The sequence below is a fragment of the Magnolia sinica genome, chromosome 1 (assembly GCF_029962835.1).
Source record: "Magnolia sinica isolate HGM2019 chromosome 1, MsV1, whole genome shotgun sequence".
Classification (NCBI taxonomy): Eukaryota; Viridiplantae; Streptophyta; class Magnoliopsida; order Magnoliales; family Magnoliaceae; genus Magnolia; species Magnolia sinica.
In genome coordinates, this window is record NC_080573.1 from 10,907,579 (window position 1) to 10,930,214 (window position 22,636).

A 22,636-nucleotide genomic window follows, 5' to 3' on the forward strand; every position below is an offset into this window, starting at 1 on the left:
TGTCCCTTGTTGCCGTGGTGTAAGGTTAATGTCATGCTTTGTTGGTAATATGGGGTACATTGAATGAATATACCCACTTTTGTTTGAAATTATTGGGCAACGTGTGTTATATCTAAAACATTCATTTGTTTTGCAACCTCATTTTATGGCATGGGCCTATAAATGAGATAGATCCAAAACTCATATGGCCCCAAAGAAGCTTTCAATGGTAAGTATTCAATTCTCATTGCTTTCTATAGTGGGGTCCACTTGAGCTTTAGATTTACTTGATTTTTTGGCCCATGCTCTAAAATAATCTCAAAAAATGGGTGGACGATATAGATATAGCCCACACATCATGGTGAGACCTACGCAACTTGATAACATTGAGTGAAATTAGCACAGACTCAATGCAATTCCATAATCTAATTCCAAGCTATTCTATTCTTTCCAAACATGGAGTAGAATGGGCACATGGCCAGATGAATCCCATCCCACCTAATCCCTTCAAATCCCACCCCCCAAACACGCCCTTAAAATTCATCCCATCCCTCTAAATCCATGGGATCCGTCGGGCCAAACAGGCCCCTATTAATTTCCCAGAGGGCTGTGACCACTTGTTCTCTCCCACACATCACCATTGTACCTTGTTTGATTGTAAACCGTTCAAGATCTAGGCCCAGTGTCAACGGTTGTTTGATCACGCAACTTTTCCAACTTGATGTGATGTTCATTTGATTTTAGTAGTTTGTTTTCGAGTCCTTGTTTTCTACGGTCAGGATCATCTGTCGTGCAATGTTCTATTAATGGCCGACATCTTTAACGCCGCCTCGTTGGAGTCACCGATGAGATGATACGGTGGAGCATGAGAATCGAAACATGCTACAGCCATCTCCACCGGACACGCTTGCCAGGTGATGTTCAAATCAGGTCCGTTCATTTGTATGGTCCAGAATGGATGGTTTATATCTCAAAAAATTACTCTTATTAGATTATTCTATCTATCTGATCTGTGGCCATTAAAGAGACGTTGAAAAATTAAAACGGCTAACGGTCAAATATGCAGTGCGATAAACATGATAGAAATTAACGGATGGAATTGTTTCATGGGTTTTATTTTTAAAATGTAAGCCATCCATCCTGCTGCCATCATATGGGTGGACCTGATCGTACATCATCTTGACACGTGTCCTGTGGAGAGATAGCTATACCATGTACGTTTCTTTCTGTCCATCGCATCTCAGACGACATGTCCAGCGCGCGTGACCCGAGTTTCCTGCAAAAGCCGTTACAGGGAATTCCTGCAACACAGAGCCCCGGGGGCCCACCATATGAACGGTTTTGAGCGGCTTCGGTGGATCCCAGGTGCGTGGATCCATGTATTTGGGGCCCACCTGATGTATTTCTTTTACATCTGCGACGTACATCCCTTTTGACAGCTAATTTCAAGTCATAATCCAAAAAATAAAGCATATCTATATCTCAGGTGGACCACACCACAGAAAACAATGGTGATTGACCATTAAAATTTTATTGTGGGCCACACAAATTTTGGATGAAGATGATATTTATGTGGTCCCTTCATCCGAGTTTTTGTGACCTTATCAACAGGTTGGATGACAAATAAACATTCTGGCAGCCCCAAATAAGCTTTCAATGGTGAATATTCAATCACCACTGTTTCCTGTCGTGTGGTCCACCTGATATCCGCATCATTTCTTAGATCATGCTCTAAAATGATCTGTCAAAATGGATAGACGGCGTGGATGTAAGGCACATACATCAAGGTAGGCCCCACAGTCACGTATCCGCCGAATCCACGCCGTAAATTGCATTCATGTGGGGCCCATCAAGCGGCACATGCATGATCGCCGCTCATCAAGGAGGCAGTCTGCCAACAGCTATTGGCTATTTTTCCTACGTTCCACATCCAACGGCCCTATTTTCCTCGCATGGCCCACGTCCGGTCCACCCTCCACGTGGCTGTTCCTTTCTCTTTCTAATCATTACCCACCCTTCCACGCCACGTGTCATTTTCCCCCGCGCCTTGCCGGCGAAGAACGACAGGTAGTGCGTCCCACCACCAAACCCAATCCCGCAATAATAAAACCCAAAAATCCACACGAGATTTCCTACAACCGTTGTTGCAGAAGGCCCGTGTGACAAAAGGATCTGTGCTGCTCAAGGTGATATGTATGTGAAATCCACTCCGTCTATTATTATTACAAGCTTATATTAACATAAAATATCAAAATTCAGATTGATTAAAAACTCATTTGGACTACACCATAGGGAAAAGTGAAGATCAGGAAGATTACCATTAAAACTTACTTAGGGCCCACGTAGGTTTTTACTGCGATGATACTTTCTTTTATACTGTATGAAATCACCTTATGAACGTGTTGGATGGCGTATAAGAAAATGAAGGTGGGCCCATCAAGATTTCAATATCGGACGTCTTGATTTCAACCGTTGCATGTGGTGTGGTCCCTGTGGGCCACTTAAATCCTGGGCTGGTTTTGTTTCTGAGTCACAACATTTCATGAGATGGCACAAATGATGGACGGAATGGATTTTACACAAAAAAATCACGGTGGGCCCCACAGAGCTTTTTGTGGCACGCGCTCCCTACATAAGCGTGCTGCGTGTCGGAAATTCACGTCCCCCCAAAATTTCCTTCAAACTCCTCTCTCTCTCTCTCTCTCTCTCTCTCTCACTTACAAAAACCCTAATTCTAGCCATTTCCCCTCAAATCTCGCCTCGTTTTCCGTTTCACTGCCCTAGAAATTCCCATCTCCATTCCCAAAATCTTCTCGAAATCCTCCTTCCCTAGGGTTTCCCAGAACCCTTTTGTTTTTATCTGGAGAATTTTAGGGCAGGATGAGCTTCCAAGACATAGAATCCGGCCGTCCGTTGCCCGCGCGGCGAGATCTCGCTAACGGCAGGCAAGATCCGACACAGGCCGTCGCTTCCGGCGTGTTCCAGATCAACACCGCCGTCTCGACGTTCCAGCGTCTCGTTAACACGCTCGGCACGCCCAAGGACACTCCCGAGCTGAGAGAAAAGCTGTGAGATTCTTTCCATGCCTTTGGATCTTTCCGATCATGCTGTTTGAATTCTGGATTTTGATTTATTCGATTAGCTCGGAATGAATGGGACTGGAATTCGGAATTTTCATTGTCATTTGAAATGATTTTTTATTTGAATTTTCATTTGGAATTTGGAATCCGGACTACATCTTTAAAAAATGTAGAAATGATTGCATTATTATTATTGTTATAACAGATAACAAGATATTTTATTGAGAAAAAAACAGGAAAACGGAGGGAAAGCTGACCAGCGGAGATAGCCATTAGCTACTCCCTAAAAAGAGTAAATTACATCCCTTTAGCTTATCAATAGCGAAGGCCCACTCAACTATAATAATAATGATTGAATTATTATTATTATTATTATTATTATTTTGCAATTGAATCAATCTCAAAAGTAAAAGAAGAGAGAATGCTTCAATTATCTGATCGTTGTTGTTGTTTTTTTTTTTAAGCAGTGTGTTCTGATAGTTGTTATCTTTTTTTCTTTTTTGGCGCCTGCCTCGTTGATGCATGGCACATGATGCCTCGATCTTCACCGTCCAAATCGTGGAGCCCATTGTGGATCCCCCATAATGTGAAGATATTGCTAAACAGATGTAAATGATTCAAAGCTCCAAATTCCATTAAGAGATGTTCCTAAATCTGAGTTTATGGGATCTTAAATATGTCAAGTGCTTCCCTTTATCTGGTGAAAGGAGTGTCTGTGAATGTTGAGTACCTGAGTTGTCTGTATATGGTATTGGGGGGTCTTGAAGTTGACCTTCTGACCTTGAGCATTCCAAGGTTACTTTTACTTCCAGTCTTTGTTTGTTTGTTCCTTAGATAACACCAAGTCCTTGCAACCAATCTCTTTATTTAGTTGAAAACCCGACCTTCACTTTTTTTTTTTAGTTGAGAAAATAATTAATTGCATTAGAAATTAAGAGGAGTGCCAAAAAATAATTGACTTGTTGTGAAAATGATCCAACTGTGTATATAACTTGTTTTAATTGAATGTGTTGTAAAAATGCCATCACATGATTGAGGGAACATATGAATTGATCCTTGTACAGAAAAGGCAATAGAAGTAGATTTTATTGGGTCCTAAGGAAGGGCTGTGAAATGTGTAATAACCTGTCCATGTAAAATAGGCCATGCAAATGATAAGATTTAGGTAAATTCAATAAATGTGTATTTTATTGTTATTAATTTTTATTATGGATAGTGCAGAAGCTTATCTAATAAATTATCTATTTGACATGTTGCCTTTGTGGTCCTGCATGTAAGTTTTCAGTTCAAAATCATTTTGGCAATTTTAGCTATCGTAATATAATATTTTCTTTAGTGTCTTTGCTTTATCAAATGATTTATTTTAATTGATATTGGACCATGTAATAGTACCATGGTGATACTTCTTTTTGTGTTCCATTTGTTAATTTTAAGTAATTCATGTTTCTTGCAGTCACAAGACAAGGCTACATATTGGACAGTTGGTGAAAGATACTTCGGCAAAACTTAAACAAGCGAGTGAAACAGATCAGCATACTGAAGTTAGTGTGAGTGCAGCTAAACTTCCTTTTTTGTTCTTTATTGTAATCTCAATTTCAAATTAGCTAGAGTTCTTTGCTATTTTCTTTGTTCCTATGCAGTTTTGTAACATTTTTTTTCTTTATTATTATTATTTTCCTAAAATACTCTTCTTGGCTTTCCCATTGAGTTGATTATCAGTTTTGTTGTTGTTATGGTTGAAGACAACTCTTCAAGATAAAGAGAAGCAGAGAGCTTGAGAGGTGGATGGAGTACAGTAAAATATGACCATATTGGCTTACATCAAATCAATGAAAGAGTGAATAAGAGAACCAATACGGCTGATTTGTCAGGGTTAGTCGGGACTTGTGGGTGGCGGTCTAACTGCTGTGACACTCCAAAGGTGGATGCAAATGTTGTGTCTCCATTTGTCCATGTGTACAGATATGCAGATTTAATGGGGTAGTTTTTGCTAGAATGACTGGCATATCGTAGTTACAGGGAATCAATGGGCTGATTTGCAGCCACCATCTGTTTTTTGTTGCTAGATTACATTAGCGGAAGATGATGGCTTGAGAAAATCCCTGTTGAATCATCATGATACAAAGGCTTTACAAAAGCTGCCATTCTGTGATTTAGGAGTAAGTTTGGCAGTAGGATTCAAAATATGAGGGTAACATTTACTGCCAAGGTGCAACTGTCACTTTTTTGTTCATTCCTTTTGTCCTTTACAAATCAAACCATATTGTCATCATCATCATAGCCTTGACTGAGCTATTTCAGATCAGCTACTAATCAAATCATAATATTAAGATGTTCTAGGATTAATTGAATTTTTTTCATGGACAATATCTCACCCCAGTCAGCACTAACAAACAAATGAAGGGGAAAAGGTGTAGTGATTACACCTTGGCAATAAATGTTCCTACCCCTATTTTCTGCCTCCCGTCAACTAGAGCCTTCGCTTTTCCATCTCTGTCAACAAATCATTATGGATTCCTCCTTAACTCGTAATGTTTGTAAGTTAATATAAGATTTCTAACCTAAATTCTTAGACATGGTAACAATAGGAAGCAGAAGATCATAATGTATTCTTGCTGACAGCTTGATTTTATTTATTTATTTCTTTTGGCCCCAAATATGCAAATAAAGCCCCAGTGTTTTCGTCCTTAGCTATTTCGCAAATTCTCCTTGGCTGAAATGATCTTACATGTTGATTGATATCTAGTTGCTTGCTGATGGTCAGATCATGTATGATACCTCATGATTTTATGTTCCTGCATTTGCATGCGAATGTGCATATGTTTTTTGTGAATGTATGTTAATTTGTGGCTATTTGAACACACATGGCCATTTAGCTGTCATAAATCATCATCGCACCTCTCCTGAAGTTCTCTACTAGAATTTTTAAAAAAATAAAAAATAAAAAGAAATAAAAACTATCCGCACTAACTACGTAAGTTCACTTTTCTCAGCCTTTGGCATTCATGCGGTTTTAAACATGAACATTCTATTGTTTCTGGTTGTTCTGCTCAGACATTGAGTTTCCATCTAAATGCAGGCCTGCAAAAAGATAGCTGACGCTAAGCTTGCAAAAGATTTCCAGGCTGTTTTGAAAGAGTTTCAGAAGGCACAACGGCTTGCAGCTGAGAGGGAAACAGCATATGCCCCTTTTGTTCCCCAAGCAGTTCTTCCTTCCAGGTAAATTGGACAGTGTAGCATGTTCTACAGTTCTACCTGTTTAGATTTGGAGATATTTGCCTTGTTTATCATTTGTATGACATTCCAGTTGTGAGCAGCCACTTAACTCTTAGCAACAGGCCTTACTTTCTGAAGAATCCACCATGAGATGCTTAATTGTTGGTCACTTTCTAGAAAAACCTATGTTGCTTAGGTCCCTATTGAAACTACTGCCAAATTGTTGTTGGTTCCAGACCTTTAGCCAAACATACATGTGTTCTGGGCCTGTGTGCAATGTGATACTGCATTAAATGGGTCACCCTTTTCTCCAATTTTCTGCTCTGCTAGGGGGTTTGCACCATCCCATCCACTATCACATACATAGATTTTCTTAAACCACACTAATGTTGCAGAAATCTCATAATGCACCTGATTATTTTAAAATTTGTCCAATATTCTTTAACTTTTAGGAGGTACCTGGGAACAACCACACTCTTAAAGATGCCTAAGTATGCCTCACTATATGTCCAATCTCTCCCAGGAGGTTTGCTGACCCCACGGGCACCTTCACAAACAGTGGAAATGCCTACCTAGGAAGTGTGTGAGACATCTGAGTGGTGCACGAGGCACCATACACAAAAAATCCATCCAGTCTACTAGTGAGGCAGGCCACATACGCCAAATTCTTTTTGTTAAGTGGTGGATCACCTGGCAGGTTGGCATATGCCTGCTGTAAAGGTTCGTGGAGCAAGCATGCCTTTGTGGCTTGCAAAACTTCTCCCAGATCAAGGAAAGAAAACCTTTGCTTGCTATCAGAATGGATTTCCACAATTATTATTATTATTTATTTTGGTTTCTCCCTAACAATGACCATGATATCGCTGTTTTTGCTATTCAAAATGTCTTTGTTTGTTTGTTTTTTTTTTGGGGCGCAGTAATGATGACAATGTCCCTTTTGTCATTCAGAATTACTGATTGACCACCATGCATGCGATAGTGTGTTGGCTTTGGTTTTTTTATTTTGCACAAAAAGCTTCCATCTATTATTGCAGTGTCTTCAATTTCAGCTTTGCATACATCTGCTAACGTAGTCACCCTGATCATCTCTGCACAGCTATACTGCAAGCGAGCTAGACATACGTTCGGATAAAACTCCTGAAGAGCGCGCTCTTCTTGTAGAATCTAGAAGGTGAGTTCTGCTTTTCATATTCTATTGTTACATCTTAGGTAGGGCCTTCTTGAGGTTTTTTTCTTTCTTTCTTTCTTTTTTCTTTAGTAAAAATTGCTTAATTTGCTTTTGTGGAATTTTCTTGCTATGTTTTTATTATTTCGAAATTCAAATGCTCTCTCTCTCTCTCTCTCTCTCACACACACACACACACACACACACACACACACTCGCATTTCCGTTTTCGGATATTGGCATGCATTGATGTTTTTCTAGATTTTTTCCTGCTCAGCAATCATATCCAATTGATTGGGATTGGCACCCTTTTGCGGAGTGCTTATATTACTTAAAATAATAATCCCCCCCCCCCCCCCCCTCTCTCAAAATTGGATATTGGCATGCATTAGTGTTTTTCTAGTTTTTTTCCTCAGCAATCACATCCAATTGATTGGGACTGGCACCCTTTTGCGGAGAGGAATGCCTACCATGAAGCGTGCCCCAAAAATCTCTATTGTAGATGTGGCAATCGTATACTGGTCAGAAGCATTGATCTGGTGAGCCACCACATGGACGGGCCTAAAAGAATAAAGCAGATTAGACTCCTGTAGCCGTCCAATCGTTGACCTACTAAGGGTTTACTCGAAACAAAGAAATGTGCCATATTTGATGGTTGCAGCTGCCCAATCCCAGCTTTTTCCCCGGTAACCCATCCATGTGGTGGGCCACTAGCTCAACAGTTGAAATACCATCATTTTTTCCATGCCCATAGCGAGTTCTGCAATTTTTGAGACGTATTTGCACATCAGTTGTCTGATATGGTCTCTTCATGGCATCATGATAGCCTGAACTTTTGTTTGCTTCATGTCACAGACAAGAGATCTTGCTACTGGACAATGAAATCTCCTTCAATGAGGCCATCATTGAGGAAAGAGAGCAAGGAATCCAGGAGATCCAGCAGCAGATTGGTGAGGTGAATGAAATCTTTAAAGATCTTGCGGTGCTGGTTCATGAGCAAGGAACCATGATTGGTAAAGTCATTGCATCTTACCCAGACATTTCAGTTGAATGGTTTCTGTGGAAGGTTTGTGAACCTCTATTGGTGGAAGTTCATCCTGTCCAGCATCTCCACCATACACATTCTACTTCCAGATTATCAGAACCTTTGATCCGATGAGCCCCACTGCCTGGAGGTGCCATACTTCAAATTTCACATGATTGGGCTATATCTTAGCCATACAGCATTTGCTGGCTGAAAATGTGTGGTTGAAAAAAAGAAAAAAGAAAAAAAGAATGGCACAATGTTCAATGGGCAAATTGGAAAGATGGGATGCATAGGATGATGATAACACCTTGATGGTAGGACTGATGCCTGTCCAAGTGGCGGTCCACCCAACCAACTGCTCTGACTGCCCTGGATGTGTGTTGACACGTACGGCAGAGATTCTGGAGACATGCAAGCCCTCCCTATTTTTCCTCTCATTTTCCCAGTCTATAACTGTTGCTGCTGCCTTTGCAGATGACATCGACTCCAACATCGAGAATTCCTATGCGGCAACTGTACAGGCTAAGTCCCAACTTGCCAAAGCATCCAAAACCCAAAAATCAAATTCATCTCTGGTAAGCTTATTGCCTTTTTCTCATCTCCATTTTCCTGTTGAATTTGAATGTTCCCAACACGTCCTTTTGTTCATGCAGACCTGCTTGCTCTTGGTGATTTTCGGGGTTGTCCTACTCATCCTGATCATAGTCCTTGCAGCTTAGTCTGAAAATTCATTGGTCCAATCCCAATCACTAAGTAAGAACCAGAATTGAGCTACAGCCGTCCGATCTGGCTCTAACTGTGTGTTGCGTGGAAGTGCTGATGAGGTTGTAATCTGGTTAGTGTAATATATGGTCTTTTTGGTTGTCGGTAACCTCAGTTGATTTCTTTGATTCCCTTCTTATTTTCTATTGTCGTGAGTTGGTGTTCCAGCTTCAGGCAGGTGCGCCATGCAACGATACCTTATAATAAATAAATTCGAGATTTTTTCATTTCTTTTTTCGGCTTTTGGTTTTGCAGCTGTTTCTATGGGAACAAGCTCATGACCGTCCCCTTCTTTTTGGCTATCTGTAGTCTCAGTTGCTTTCTTATTTTCTGTTGTTGTGAGTCGCGGTGTTCCAGTTTTCCTCAGCTAATCTGTGGGCTCTAATTGTGTTTTGCGTTGAAGTTTTGATGAGGTTGTACTCTGGTTAGGTTTACAGTGTAATGTATGGATTTTTTTTATTTTTTTTATTTTTCTCTCTGTAACCTCAATTGCTTTCTTTGATTCCCTTGTCATTTTCTATTGTTGTGGGTCCGTGTTCCAGTTTCAGGCAGGTGGGCTGTGCAAGGATTCTTATAATAAATAAATTTGAGATTTCTTCTTTCCTTCTTCTATCTTCTTCTTCTCTTTTCTATTCTTTCTTTTTCTTTTTCTTTTCTTCTTTTTCCTTTCTTTTTTCGGTTTTCCAGCTGTTTAAATGGGAACGAGATCATGACCTCCTCCCATGTTGCTGTTGAGGGTTCGCAACTGGGACCTATCTTTGAAATCAGTGGCTGTGATTGGTGGCGGCCTGTACACGATGAGAATCTGCAGGTATTTGTCTTTAAAAGCCACTACCTATGGAAATATTTGCAGAAGTTGTGGATATAAGCAGATGATGGTGTCTTTTAGAGGTGGAATCCTCTACATTCGATGTAGCACCCAATTCTCTGGATTAAGACCGTGTGTTTTAGCAACATTCCTGACAGAGCCAGAATCCTCTGCAACACCTGTTGCAGGCAGTGCGTGCAACATCGGAGCTCCATGGGGCCCTTCGTGATGTGTGTGGCATCCACTCTGCCCATCAGCTGTGCGACCTCATCTTCACTGTACATGAGCAGGATACAAAACTCAGGTCGGCCACACCATGGAAACAATGTAAAACTGCACCTAAAACCTCTATATTCACACACTGTGGCCCAGCTGAGTTTTGGAGTAATAGGATATTTGGGATGTCTCTTCTTTCTGGTGGGAATCACCTCATGAACGGATGGCATATTAACAACATGGTGGCCCCAAGAAGGTTTCTATGGTGTATTTTCGGGATCAGGTCTTTAACAGAGGTGCTACGCAACTAATGGATGGAGTCAAATCCCACACACATCACGGTCCGCACATGGACATGGATTGTGTACCGAGTATACTCAGTGGGGCCCACATGTGATGTACGTGTCTTATCCATGCTGTCAATTTTTTTTTTCAGCTCTTTTGAGGGCATGAGCTGGAAATTTTCTAGTAGAACACACCACAGCAAACAGTGGGACTGTTGAAATCTTCTCTGGGCTCAGTGATGTTTATTTGTCATCCAACCTGTTCGGGTAAACACAAATATCAGCTTGATACAAAACTTTTGTGCCCCTCAAGAAATTTTCAACGGTAAGCATTCAATTCCCACTGCTTCGAGTAGTGTGGCCTACTTGAGTTTTGGATACGCTTCAATTTTGGGCTCATGCCCAAACATTGGCTGGAAAAACGGATTGATGGCATGGATAAGACAGATACATCACGGCGGACCCCACAGAGCTACTTGGTAGGCAATTTGCATCCAGTCGCACACAGCTCTGGTGCTGCTTGGTCTTCCTGCAATAGGTGTTGCAGAGGATTCTGTTATTTCCCGATCGGGCGGTGTAGATTTGTACCGATGCATGCAATATCTGATGCATTTTCCCCTGTTAAAGGAGTAGCTGTAACCCACCCATATAAGTTAGAAGAGGAGATTTGGCATACTGTAACAAGATAAACAACGGACGCTAGCCTCTTTTGAAGTGAGAGCTTCATCACACAGTTTGTACAGCAACCATTATTTTATTTTTTGTCTTCAGTTGGGTCAAGCAGGAGAAAAAGAAGAAGAAAAAGACAGGTAATCCCTTAGTCGTTGGTATGTTGGGACTCGAGGTTGATGGCCTCATGCGCATTGGAATTTCTCCAGATTGGAGATTTTGGAACTAGTGTATTTTCCTTCTTAACCGTCTATTTACTGGACATAGATTGACGGGCTAAGATTTTCCCATTATGGAAGGGGGGATAAAGGATCACTACTGAAATATGGGGCCCCACGTGTAGCAAGCGGACGCCCGAGCATATACACCTCTACTAAACAAAACGGTTGGATAGAAGTATGGTTAAAAGAGTTGGTGAACAGGATCAACCGGTTTGGCCCTGAGTTGGGTCAGGGCTTCCCTCACCTCGCCTCACCTAGCCTAGCCTAGCTCGAGTTAACAACTGGCGGTCAAACAGGTCTGAAAAAAGTCAAAAAACCATGGATGGGTACCATATTTCAGAATGAAAACCGGATCGGATCAGGGGCATGTGGAAGACATGATTGACATATGGCGGCACATGAAGCTCGTGCACACCTGAGGAGCCTGAAGATTCACGGTGACACTTGTTGAGGCAAGCAAATGTAGCATACAGCAGCACACGGAAGCAAGACAGTTGAGGTGGTAGAAGATGGGATGGTGGCTAAGGACGGTTTGAAATATCGCTTGTGAACTGATAGGGTGTACATATCCGTATCACCCAATGAACAAATACGCCAATTTCAAACCTTGATGGTTGCACATGGGCGCAAAATCCAACTTTTTGGAATTAGTTTTATTCAATGGACGAAAAATGGGGTTGCCTTCTCATTTATTTGGGGGTTCCCATAATAATAATAATAGACACCACCGAGTATTTGACTAGGTTTCGAGTGCATGAACCCAAAAATGAGGCAAATCCAAATCTTAGGTGGACCTCACCATAGGAACCCTTATTTGCCAATTGCCATCCAACCTTTTCGTGAAGGGAAAACACAAAGCTTGTGTGGCCCTCAAGAAGTTTTTAGTGGTGGGCGTTCAATCACCACCACTGTTTCCTATGGTGTGATACCACCTGAGGTTTGGATCTGCCTCTTCTTCTTTTTCTTTTTTTCTTTTTTTTGGCTTACGCCCTAATATAAGGTTGCAAAATGGATGGATGGGTTATAATACATATACATCATGGTGGGGCCCACAGCTTTTCCAGCACCCAGGTGGCTACTGGCGGTGTCCCTAGTGAATCCGAATCCTATGGTATTGTCCAAAACCAGTGCATTGCCCAACCATAACCAGTTCCATCCTTCGGTAGGATAAAAATCGGTTTTGCACATATGTGAAACCATTGTATCATCCCGATACAGGTGATACAAACAAGTTTCTCAGGGGCATACAATACATTGAATCCCATTTTTTAAACCATGCAAAAATAACAGTTACGATAGCGAATCAGATTTTTAAACCACGCAAATAGTGGAGGCGGTTTGGCTAGTGATCCCAACACCAGCCAACTAGTTGCTGTCAATGATCTGTGGGGCCCACCATGATGTATGTATTTTATCCAGGCTGTCCATCCGTTTTTCAAGCTCAATTTAGGGCATAAGCCCAAAAATGAGGCAGATCCAAATCACCACAGGAAAACAGTGGGTATTGAACGTCCACCATTAAAAACTTCCTAGGGCCCACCGTAATGTTTATTTTCCATCCAACCTGTTGATAAGGTCACACAAACCTGGATGAAAGGAAATCACAAATATCAGCTTATCCAAAACTTCTATGGCCCCCAAAAAGTTTCAACAACAGTAGGTGTTCAATCCCCACTGTTTACTGTGGTGTGGTCCACCTGAGATTTGGACATGCGTCATGGAAATGACCCATAAATCATGGTGGGCCCCAAAAAGCTTTTACGCCAGCTAGTGTTGGGTCACTAGCCGAACCACGTCCACAAATAGTACGGTTCCCAGGGCCCATTATATCATACCCAATCAATTAGCTTAAGAAAATCAAAGGTATCCAATGTCAAAATAGAACTATGAAAGTTTTGGCCCCACCAACACACTAGCAGACAGCAGGATTCCTGGTAACCCCTATTGGAGTTGAAAAAGTTCTACAATGCCTTCAATCATGGAGCCAATTAGCCATAAAACATGGTGTTAGTAGATGAGATCATGAGTGCATGGGCCACCACTGTTGAATGTAATCAACCATCCAAGACTACCCACCCAGACAATCGATCAGGTCCGTCCATCAATCTGATAAGGAGGCTCGTAGATGGGCCCATGGTATAAAGGCTTTGCTCCAATCTTTTCTTGGATGGGTGGGATGGTTGCAAGACCTGCTTTTGGGGCTAGACTCACCATGGAATTTTGGGGTCCGTTAAATGGTACCTAACGCACATCGAATCCAATGCATGTGTGCGTCCGTCAATCTAGACCATCCATGTTGGGACCCAATTGCAGATGTGGCTAAGAACCACATGAAGTCAGATTCCACCTAAAGACACAGACATTGGAAATGCAAAGCACTTATAGTTTTAGCGAGTGGACAAACCACTATATAATTAATGCGTACCTACCTAAGACGGCCATTATAATATTGGCATTGTAATCTAGATTTTGGAGGGATGGATTTGTGAAATCCACAGCTTTCAAATTTCTCTCATTTGTTTTTTATTGGGTATTCGACAAATCCATAGAATTTCCCAAACCCACACCTCCATAAATCCATGGATTTTGGACAAATCCAAATCCACCAAAACACTAAAAACTTATCAGAATATGAAGAAAAATGATGCTTTATCATTATCAAGTCTTGAGAAAGATCAACGGTTGGACCTTTAGCATGCAAGGAGAGAAATTTGTGGATTACAACCGTGATGTTGTTCTTAAAGAGAAATGAGAAATGATTGAGCAAATCGGAGACAAATCCCAATTTTTATTTAGTAGAGAAGGATGTGAATTTCATGATTATTTTAGTAGAGAGACAACAGTAATCGGGCTGCAGTCAGAATCTTCTTGGGACGATTGATTGCTGAAATCCCAAAAACCTGACTTCAAATTTACACAAGTAGACTATTGCAAAATGCAAAACAAAGAAGTTATCCTTCTCTCTTATTATAAAAATTAATAAGGTCAGTTAATAAGCCTTTTTCTAGAGCTGTTCTGTATATTTTATATGCTGTCTTGTATGTATGATCCCTTCTAAAATAGGGTGAATCTTATTACTGTCCAATAAAAAATAAGTTAGGCTTACTCGCCAGCTTTCCTTGGAGGTAGTTGGATCAGTTACAATCGCTTCCCATAGTCGTCCAATCTTATTGGATTCGATTATTAGTAAAGTCGCAGAATGATTAATAAAATTTACCGATGGAATTAATAAAAGGAATTACAATAATAATAATAGTAATAATAAAAGAGTTCATTAGTAATGAAACTTCTATCCATTGTCAGCTTCTTTTATCCTCAGCTCAACTGAAATTAAATGATCTGCATAAACTTCCCATGGCCAAAACAAAGGTGCTATTAGGTCTGTACCTTGAGTGCACTTTTCCCTACCCCTAGTGATTCCCACCCACATGTGGCCAATTAGAGGCTGTTGGCCCTCCTCCGCCCACCACCTCTTATTTAGAGAGAGGGGGAGAGTGGGTGCTACTGTGCTGGGGAGTAGAGTGTGTCATGTGAGGATGAAGAGAAGAATCAAAACCACATTCCCCAACTCCCAGCGCTACTGTTGAATTAGGTAAGTGAATTGGCTCATTTTCATGTTATGTGGTTGACTTGAGCAAGCAACAAATTTCCATGTTTCAACTCCCTTGATTCAATCATCATGTAATCATGTCACTCGATCTCTAATAACTTGAAATATAATATGTTGTATTGTCCGCATGCACCCAGCATTTAGGACCACTGATATGACGGGTCATGGCCCAAAATTAGTTGTGATTGAAGAGCTTAGGTATTAGGGTGGTGTACATTTTGCCCACTGAAGATGCACTCTTCTTCCAATATTTGTTTCCCCAACTCTCCATAACTGGAAAATGATTGATACAACAACTACGACATTGTAATTACTCATACTTCAGGTCCCATGTGCAAACACATGGAATTGCAATTAGGAGTTTGGTTCCCACTTACAGCCATGAATGGAAAATGGCATCCCTCCAACTTTGGCCATCTCTTCAATGTTGACTTGGATTGTTGTGATCCAATTCAATGGGCAGGATTGTTGCATCACTTTCATGCTATTCTAATTTGTGATATCTCATCCACTGTAACTGTAATGTGACAACAAAATCATGGGCCCACTGTGGATGCGTGCAGCACAGCCTGAGATCCAATCCTGATTGAAAAGCCTCACCCATCTGATCTTCCTCTTCGAATTTGGACTACTTGAATTTTTAATTTTAACTGTTCACTTGGTTGCTTCTGAGATGTTGGACTGGTGTGTGTCACTATAAGACAAAACACTTTAAAAAATGGAGGTGAAGTATCACTTTTAGTCTTGTCCTAAAAGTGAGTATCCGATGGGTCAGATCATGTTTTATTTTTTGTCGTTCACTTACTCACATGGTGTCCCACCAGATTAACAGTACTGATAAACTCAGGTAAGGTTAATATGGAAGAGAGGGGCACAAAATGCAACTCAAGCAAAAATAAGGAGAAGGCAAAGGAAATGGCAAAAGCAAACGAAAAAAAAAACCGACCCCATACCTAAAAGCATGAAGACAGGTAGTTCCACCAAACAAATGAACTCCCACCACCCATATCTTGCCAGTAAAGAAAATAATAAAAGTAGACTAAAAGTTCGCATGTCTTCACCACACCATGTCAAATGGTGGTCCTCATCCACAGCATACATGTAATATCCATCCAAACCGTTCAATTTGTGGGCCATGAACATAGCCTGAAATCAAACCAACTGTCCAGCATTAATCATCTGAATTCACCCAATAAGCTGGAACAATGATTATTTAAGTTTTGGCATTGATAATGCCCACCAATTGAGTGTCAATTTCAGGATACGATCGATCCACAACGGGGCCCAAGAATTTAGTTGGTCTGGATTCATATACCTATATGCCGTATACACTGTGGATGATTCCCCGCAATCTAAGGTGTGACCCAAAAAGATAGATGAGAAAGGAGAATCTCCAAATGTAAAAGAATAGGAAAAGGAAGGTGGAATTACCTATCCGTGCCTTGATTGCAAACACAAGAATATGATGACCCATCTCATCATCCAATCTCCTCCACTTTGGAAAAGCAATTCCCACCAACAGACCACCACAAGATGCTCTTCTTCCTTTGCAAGCCGACCAATGCATTATAAAAACCTGTGCCAGAGCAACTCGATTTCTACAAAGATGGCGGCAACAGCTCCAGTCGAGATTGGCACTCGAGGCACGATTGGATCGCTCCTATCACAGGAGATCGAGTACTTCAGAAGGCTCGAACTGGACCGCCGGAACACCCCGCAGAGACCATGGCTGCAGATTGCAGGGGCGAGATCGGGCAGTTGCAGTAGCTCTGGACCCAATTCTGGGTTTGTGGTTGTGGCCCAGAAGAAGAAGAAGAAGAGAAGCAGTGGAGGGTTCCTCCCAAGCATCTGCTCTGCGGTGGAGGTTGCAGATAGCCGGGTGGAGAGAATGCCCGGATTCAGTTATAGGAATCTGAAAACAGATATCAAGAAAGGTCAAGGCTAGGCAACAGTTTCGGAGAGCTTGGAGAAACTAAGCTTCTTGAGGCTGGCAGTTATGGGGCTGGGCCATGCTTTGTCGGGGCTGCCGCATTTTAGATCTACGACTTCAGCGACAAGGTAAGATCCTTTCTTGTTTGGTTTCTCACGGCTGGTATTTCCATCCGTGGTGACATTTTCGGAGCTGAGCATTGGCACACAATGGTCGTTCTTTCGGAGGTTGGATCTTGTTTTTGGTGCATTTAGAGGAAGTCTTTGATTACTGTTGTTGTTGTTGCTGCTGCTGCTGGCTTCATTGGGTGAATTCCTTCTTGGCTGTGTTTTCTTCAGAATTGCGCCACAGGGAACTGAGACAGGAATAGTGGGATTCTTCCTTCTAGAGGGAATCGATGCTTGTGGCACGTGTTTCATGGATTGCAATTCCCTGGTCATCAAGGAACCAATTGTACCAGTGGTCCCCACCCTGATAGAGCCTCCATTATCGTCAATGGCTTCAAATGCCGGAACCATGATCTTCTGTCAATCAGAGTTTTCCAGAGACCCTTTTTTTCTTTTTCAGGTGGAAGCTGATTGTAGTTGCATGTACGTTCTAACACAAGCTGTAGCTGGTTTTAAAGAAAACAGTAAAACCACTCAGAAGTGTATAGAAAGTGAACTTTTGATGCTGTTTTGGTTGAAATTGGGTTTGGATGTGCAAATGACTTGGAATTGATAAGATTCAGACTAGTATTCATAATGAAGAAGGAAAACCCTCAAATTGCATCTTAGTTCTTCCAAAGTCAAACTTAAAAAGTAATGTAATTTGCAAATTTGGAACACAGAGACTCAACCATTGCAATTCAGTTGATAGCACATCCAAACATGCCCAAAAGTCTCATTTCAATTTAACTAGATCTGCACCAATCTAAACTCTAATGGTCAAAAGGTACCAATAAGAAACTCTATAAGATGGGAATGGTAACAATAAATTGGGAGGGCTCTAGCATGCAATATTAAAAACCACAATTTGTAACAAGTGAAAAATAACTAGGTAGGCAGTGGGAAACATTGGGGAAAAAACAAAAACAAAAAGAAAAACAAAAGAATTAATGCATCTAGCAAGCAATTGCAGGTTCCAAAGAATGGATGAGAGGGGAAAATTTGAAAAGTTGGGCAAGGAATTCATGCTTCTCTGGTATACATTGCCGCAAATAGAAGAAAATGATCTATAGGATCCTGGAAACCAAGGGCCATTGCTGTATTTCTGTTCTTAGCCATCTGTTTGTAGGCTACAGTCAAAATGTCAGGATCTTAGGATTTTTCTGACAAGGATATTTTTGAGGTAAGGTCTATCCACATTGGGACACAGCAGACCAATGTTTTTTGGATTATTGAACCAAGGGCCCCACTTGTCAAAATTGATCCCCAACTATCAAGAATCCTATAATTATTCCCCATGGTATGAATGAGAGAGGGAAGAAACTACCTCTATTCTCAGCAGATTCTGGTCAACCTAAGGAAAACAACAAATAACTTGAGATGGAGGAGAATAAGGAGGTCGAAACTGGTGTAGTATAGAAGAGATGCTAATGAGCTTTGGTGTTGTTATGTACTCCTCAAATGCCCCATGGCTCAAATACCTCCTTCATCTCACCGATACATGAAAATAGATGCTCATCAACCAAAGCGGTGGATAGGGGGTCTAAAACACGTAAACATCAACCAAGCATCAGAATAATAACATGTGCAGTTCAATAAAATATGTGGTAGGAGAATCTAATCAATACAACCAAAAGGAGGAAGAAACAACTTCGGCATTTTACTCTCCACAAAAACACAAAACCAGCAAAAGAGGACAAGAATAAAGTCAAAAGGGCATTATTAAACAGAGAAGGGTTTGGGATTGAACACTAGAAAACTACCATGTGCCGATAATCAATAGAACAAGAAATTCAAACGGATCCAGCAATAGAAAAAGAATATCGTGAAAGGGATTAAACACTTAATGCAGAACGGATGGCACGTAGAGGGGAAAAAACACTTAATCAAGACAACCTCGTCTATTTTTTTCCCCCTGAATGGGTAGTAGAACATAACATTATGGGCCCACTTGGTATGTGTATGACATCAAACCCATCCAACAGATGCAGCCCACCATTAGGCCCATACAAACCAAAACTCAGGTGGGCCACACCATTATGATCAAAATCATCAAAAGGGTCACACATGAAGTTGGAGATTTTTTGGTGATGTACACTGTTTCTTTATGCGTGATCAACCAGTTGTCCTATTTGTATCATCATCATGGTGGGATGCACCTGTTGGACGGGTTGGATGTCATAAACACACCATGCGGGGCCCATACTGCTTGACTTACCACTTTTTAGGTAAAAAAATGTAGCCATTACATTTCACTTGCCAATAAGCAAGTTTTGATATATAAAAAAAGTCACAACTTCAATTGGTAAAATCAGAATCCTTGAGGAATCTTCCAGTAAAAATCCCCTGATCATAAAACACGAGAAAATCAACTGAAAAATCTATAAATTGCGCCAAAATTTTCAAAAACTTACACCCAACAAATCATCAATAAAAAAAAATTAGAACTTCACGAAATTAAGCTGATAAACATTGACGGAAATACATTCCAAAGCATTTCTAATCCATTTTCAAACTCAAAGGCTTACAAAACAACCAAAATCCACAGTATTCCTAAACGAGCAATACAATAACCTCTAAAAATCAGCAATCTCCCTTCAGATTGAAACTGAAGGAAGTAGAAAAACGAAAACAAATGAATCTTTAAAGTGATCATAAATTTATAATTCAAATGATTTGTTCGATGGGCACTCAAAGGAGTACCACTGAGCTTAAAAAACACTTAATTTCCATTTTGCGATATAAGTAAACAGAAATTCACTGAAAACACGAGATTCTGCAAAATTCCTCATGAATAGGGCAAAAACACACTTTCTAGGGTTTCAAATTTGGAAATAGGTCCCGCCACCGAATGAATGCTTATCTCAAATGTCATTTTTAAGAGAATATAAAAATGGCAAAAAACACATGATTCAACGACACTCAGGAGCGGATATCAAAACATGCCCTAATCTATCTTCAAATCATCAAACAAACCAACCAAATTCTTGGAAGCAAACTGAATTGGCAACAATCTATCCCCAAATCCATCTATCATAGCATGAATACCCGTTTCCTGACTTCAAAATGGAAGAGTCCCAAAAGAGGAATAAATCAGACGCCAAAGACGGAGAGCAGGGAAAAAGAAAGGCAATTAAATTCTATAAAATGCACCAGAATCTCACTTTTACACTGAGAAATCGCTGATTAAAGCTCGGATTATGTCAGTAACTCCACTTCCCGACTCGAGATTTCATGAATTGAGTAGATTCAAAACAAAACCCTAGAAATTACAAAAATCCATCTCAAGATCGTCCAAGAGAGAAGCAGAGAAATCCGTTACGATAACTAAAAGCCCTAGAAATTAATAGAGAGGGAGAGACAAGGGAAGCGGATTGGCTGGTGTACCACACACCAGCTATAAAGCTGCAGTAGGTAGGTGTCATGCGAAGACGGGTACTGACGATCCCCGAGCTTTGACTTGTACGAACGGTTCAAAGGAGATCAAAGTTACATGGCCCTACAGTGATGTATTTATTATATCTACACCGTTCATCTATTTTCAGAGATCATTTTAGAATTTATTCAAAAAATGAATCATACCAAAAGATCATTTGAACAACACTACAGATAGCAGCAGAGACAACGAAGGCACACCGTAACGTTTATTTCCCATCCAATCTTACCTGAATTTAAGAGGAAAAACAAATTTCGTATTGATACAAAATTTCTGTGACCCCAAAAAGGTTTCAATGGTAGACGTTTAAGCCCCACTGCTTTTTATAGTGTGGTCCACATGATGATTAGATCTATCTTATTTTTCGTTTCAACCCCTAAGACTAGCTCACCAAATGGATGGACAGTTTGGATAGATCACATACCTCATGATCAGATTAGAGGCGTTACTGACAGAATTGGATCGTCATTAAAGCTTTGAGAAACCCTAGAAAAGCCATAGAAACCTGTCTCTCTCTCTCTCAGCATGTTCACATGCATCGAGTCGCCTTCGTTGCAGATCTTCCGGTATTTGTCTCTCACCGGAGGCTCGCGCAATCGCCCCTGCTGCCTCTTCCATGTGATGATGCGGACCGTTCGTCCAGAATCTCCTACAGATGACGTGGCGAGAATCTGACGCGGGACCATTACTGCTCACTGATGCGGACATTTTAAATGAACGGTCGAGATCATCACCTGGTGGCGCGGAAGGGACGAATTGATTGGGCGAGCTTACTAGAAGAGAGCCTTCGAGGCTTCATTGGATTTCCGACTCGACCGAGTCGACTCGGATTGTGGTCAGTCCGATCCGCTACGAGTCAGCCCCACTAAAACTCAGACTCTGGCGAGTCATTTCCAACTCGCCCGAGTCCCGACTCGACTCAGGACCAGGATCCGTCGCTGCCAATGGGCCAGGGCGAGTTCTGTCAAGCTCAGCTGGAAAATAAAACCAATACCTATCATGATACAGCACGCCGAAAACACCAAACTCTCACTTTCTCAATTTTGTTTGAAAGTTGATTTTGGTTTTTATTTTATTAATTGTGAAGTTTACTCGAAAGTAAATATATATTTGATTCGGAGTCGTCACTAATCAAGGCATGGTTTTAAAATTTACAATTGGTTAGAACTCATAAAATCATGTAGGAGACAAGAAATCATGACATTTTTCAACTCAAGTAAATACCAGTGAATACCATGTAAATTTTAAATAAGAACCTCGGTTATAAAGATAGAAAGGAATTGGTTACCATTTTTTGCCCATTAGATATACAATCTCTACTCAACTAGACTAATGTTTTTAGAAAAATTTAATTTTTTTTAAAAATTAACAGATTAAGTCATACCACGTAAGGCACAGGCCCTGCATAGGAGTAATAAGAAAAGCAAAATATAGTATCATAATAGACAATTAACTCATTCTACACTGGGTGCTATAAGCAAAATACTAAAAAACAAGGTAAAGGCAATAGAAAAAGACTTGTGTGTAGTTGTTATAAAAATGAAAGTGCAAAATGTGAGAGGCCTGGAGTGGTTGGAGTTATAAGACCTTTGTTTTCTCTCACATATATATAACAATAAAAATGTAAATGGGCCTTATTACATGGACTTGGGCCTAATAATGGGCCTGATTATAATCTCTACCTTTCTAAGGGAGTGGATTAGATATGGCCCTAGCCTCACCCAAGACAGTGCTGCCCTTACCATGGGGCCACATTGATGTATGTATTCTACATCTACATTGCCCTTTTTATCTGTCCTGAATTTTTCTCTTCATTACTTTTTCCACAAGCCTTACACGTGCCACTTTTATTAGTAAATTTAAATCAAATAGACCATCCAAATTGTTACCTCACTTTAGATAGATGATTAGAAAATACATGTCCATATGATTAAGTCAATCAATTTTCCAGCCTTTATTTATGGAATGGATTGGCTGGTGTACCACACACCTCCGACATGGCTAGTGTGGGTATGTGTCATGCAAAGACAAGCGTTGATGCTCCTCGAGCTCTGAGTTGTACAAACGGTTCAAAGGGAATCAAAGTT

The 22,636-nt window shown here is 40.7% G+C and overlaps 2 protein-coding genes and 2 long non-coding RNA genes across 5 annotated transcripts; 3 read left to right on the plus strand and 1 right to left on the minus strand.

The window, feature by feature from the left end:
- The first annotated feature begins 2,659 nt into the window (after positions 1-2,659).
- Positions 2,660-9,832, plus strand: LOC131239666 (syntaxin-22). 2 transcript variants are annotated; one of them, XR_009168317.1, is made up of 8 exons: positions 2,660-3,047; positions 4,513-4,606; positions 6,139-6,278; positions 7,372-7,446; positions 8,296-8,453; positions 8,942-9,042; positions 9,121-9,302; positions 9,485-9,832. XR_009168317.1 is itself a non-coding variant. In XM_058237501.1 (7 exons), the coding sequence occupies exons 1-7, from the start codon at positions 2,860-2,862 to the stop codon at positions 9,184-9,186; spliced, it is 822 nt and encodes a 273-aa protein (XP_058093484.1). In that variant the 5' UTR covers positions 2,660-2,859; the 3' UTR covers positions 9,187-9,832. The 2 variants fall into 2 exon arrangements, 1 of the variants encoding a protein (XP_058093484.1); XM_058237501.1 differs by having other exon boundaries at positions 9,121-9,832.
- On the plus strand, positions 4,613-5,984 carry LOC131239676 (uncharacterized). The gene is made up of 2 exons (XR_009168329.1): positions 4,613-4,980; positions 5,126-5,984. It is a non-coding gene; the product is annotated as an uncharacterized LOC131239676 (long non-coding RNA).
- A 3,449-nt stretch (positions 9,833-13,281) lies between the features above and the next one.
- Positions 13,282-16,542, minus strand: LOC131239692 (uncharacterized). The gene is made up of 2 exons (XR_009168333.1): positions 16,469-16,542; positions 13,282-15,731 (listed from the first exon to the last, which is right to left on the minus strand). It is a non-coding gene; the product is annotated as an uncharacterized LOC131239692 (long non-coding RNA).
- Positions 16,543-16,544: 2 nt separating this feature from the next.
- Positions 16,545-17,742, plus strand: LOC131239682 (uncharacterized). Its single transcript, XM_058237514.1, has one exon. It carries the CDS (start codon positions 16,599-16,601, stop codon positions 16,980-16,982), a length of 384 nt encoding a protein of 127 aa, XP_058093497.1. The 5' UTR covers positions 16,545-16,598; the 3' UTR covers positions 16,983-17,742.
- Positions 17,743-22,636: the final 4,894 nt, after the last annotated feature.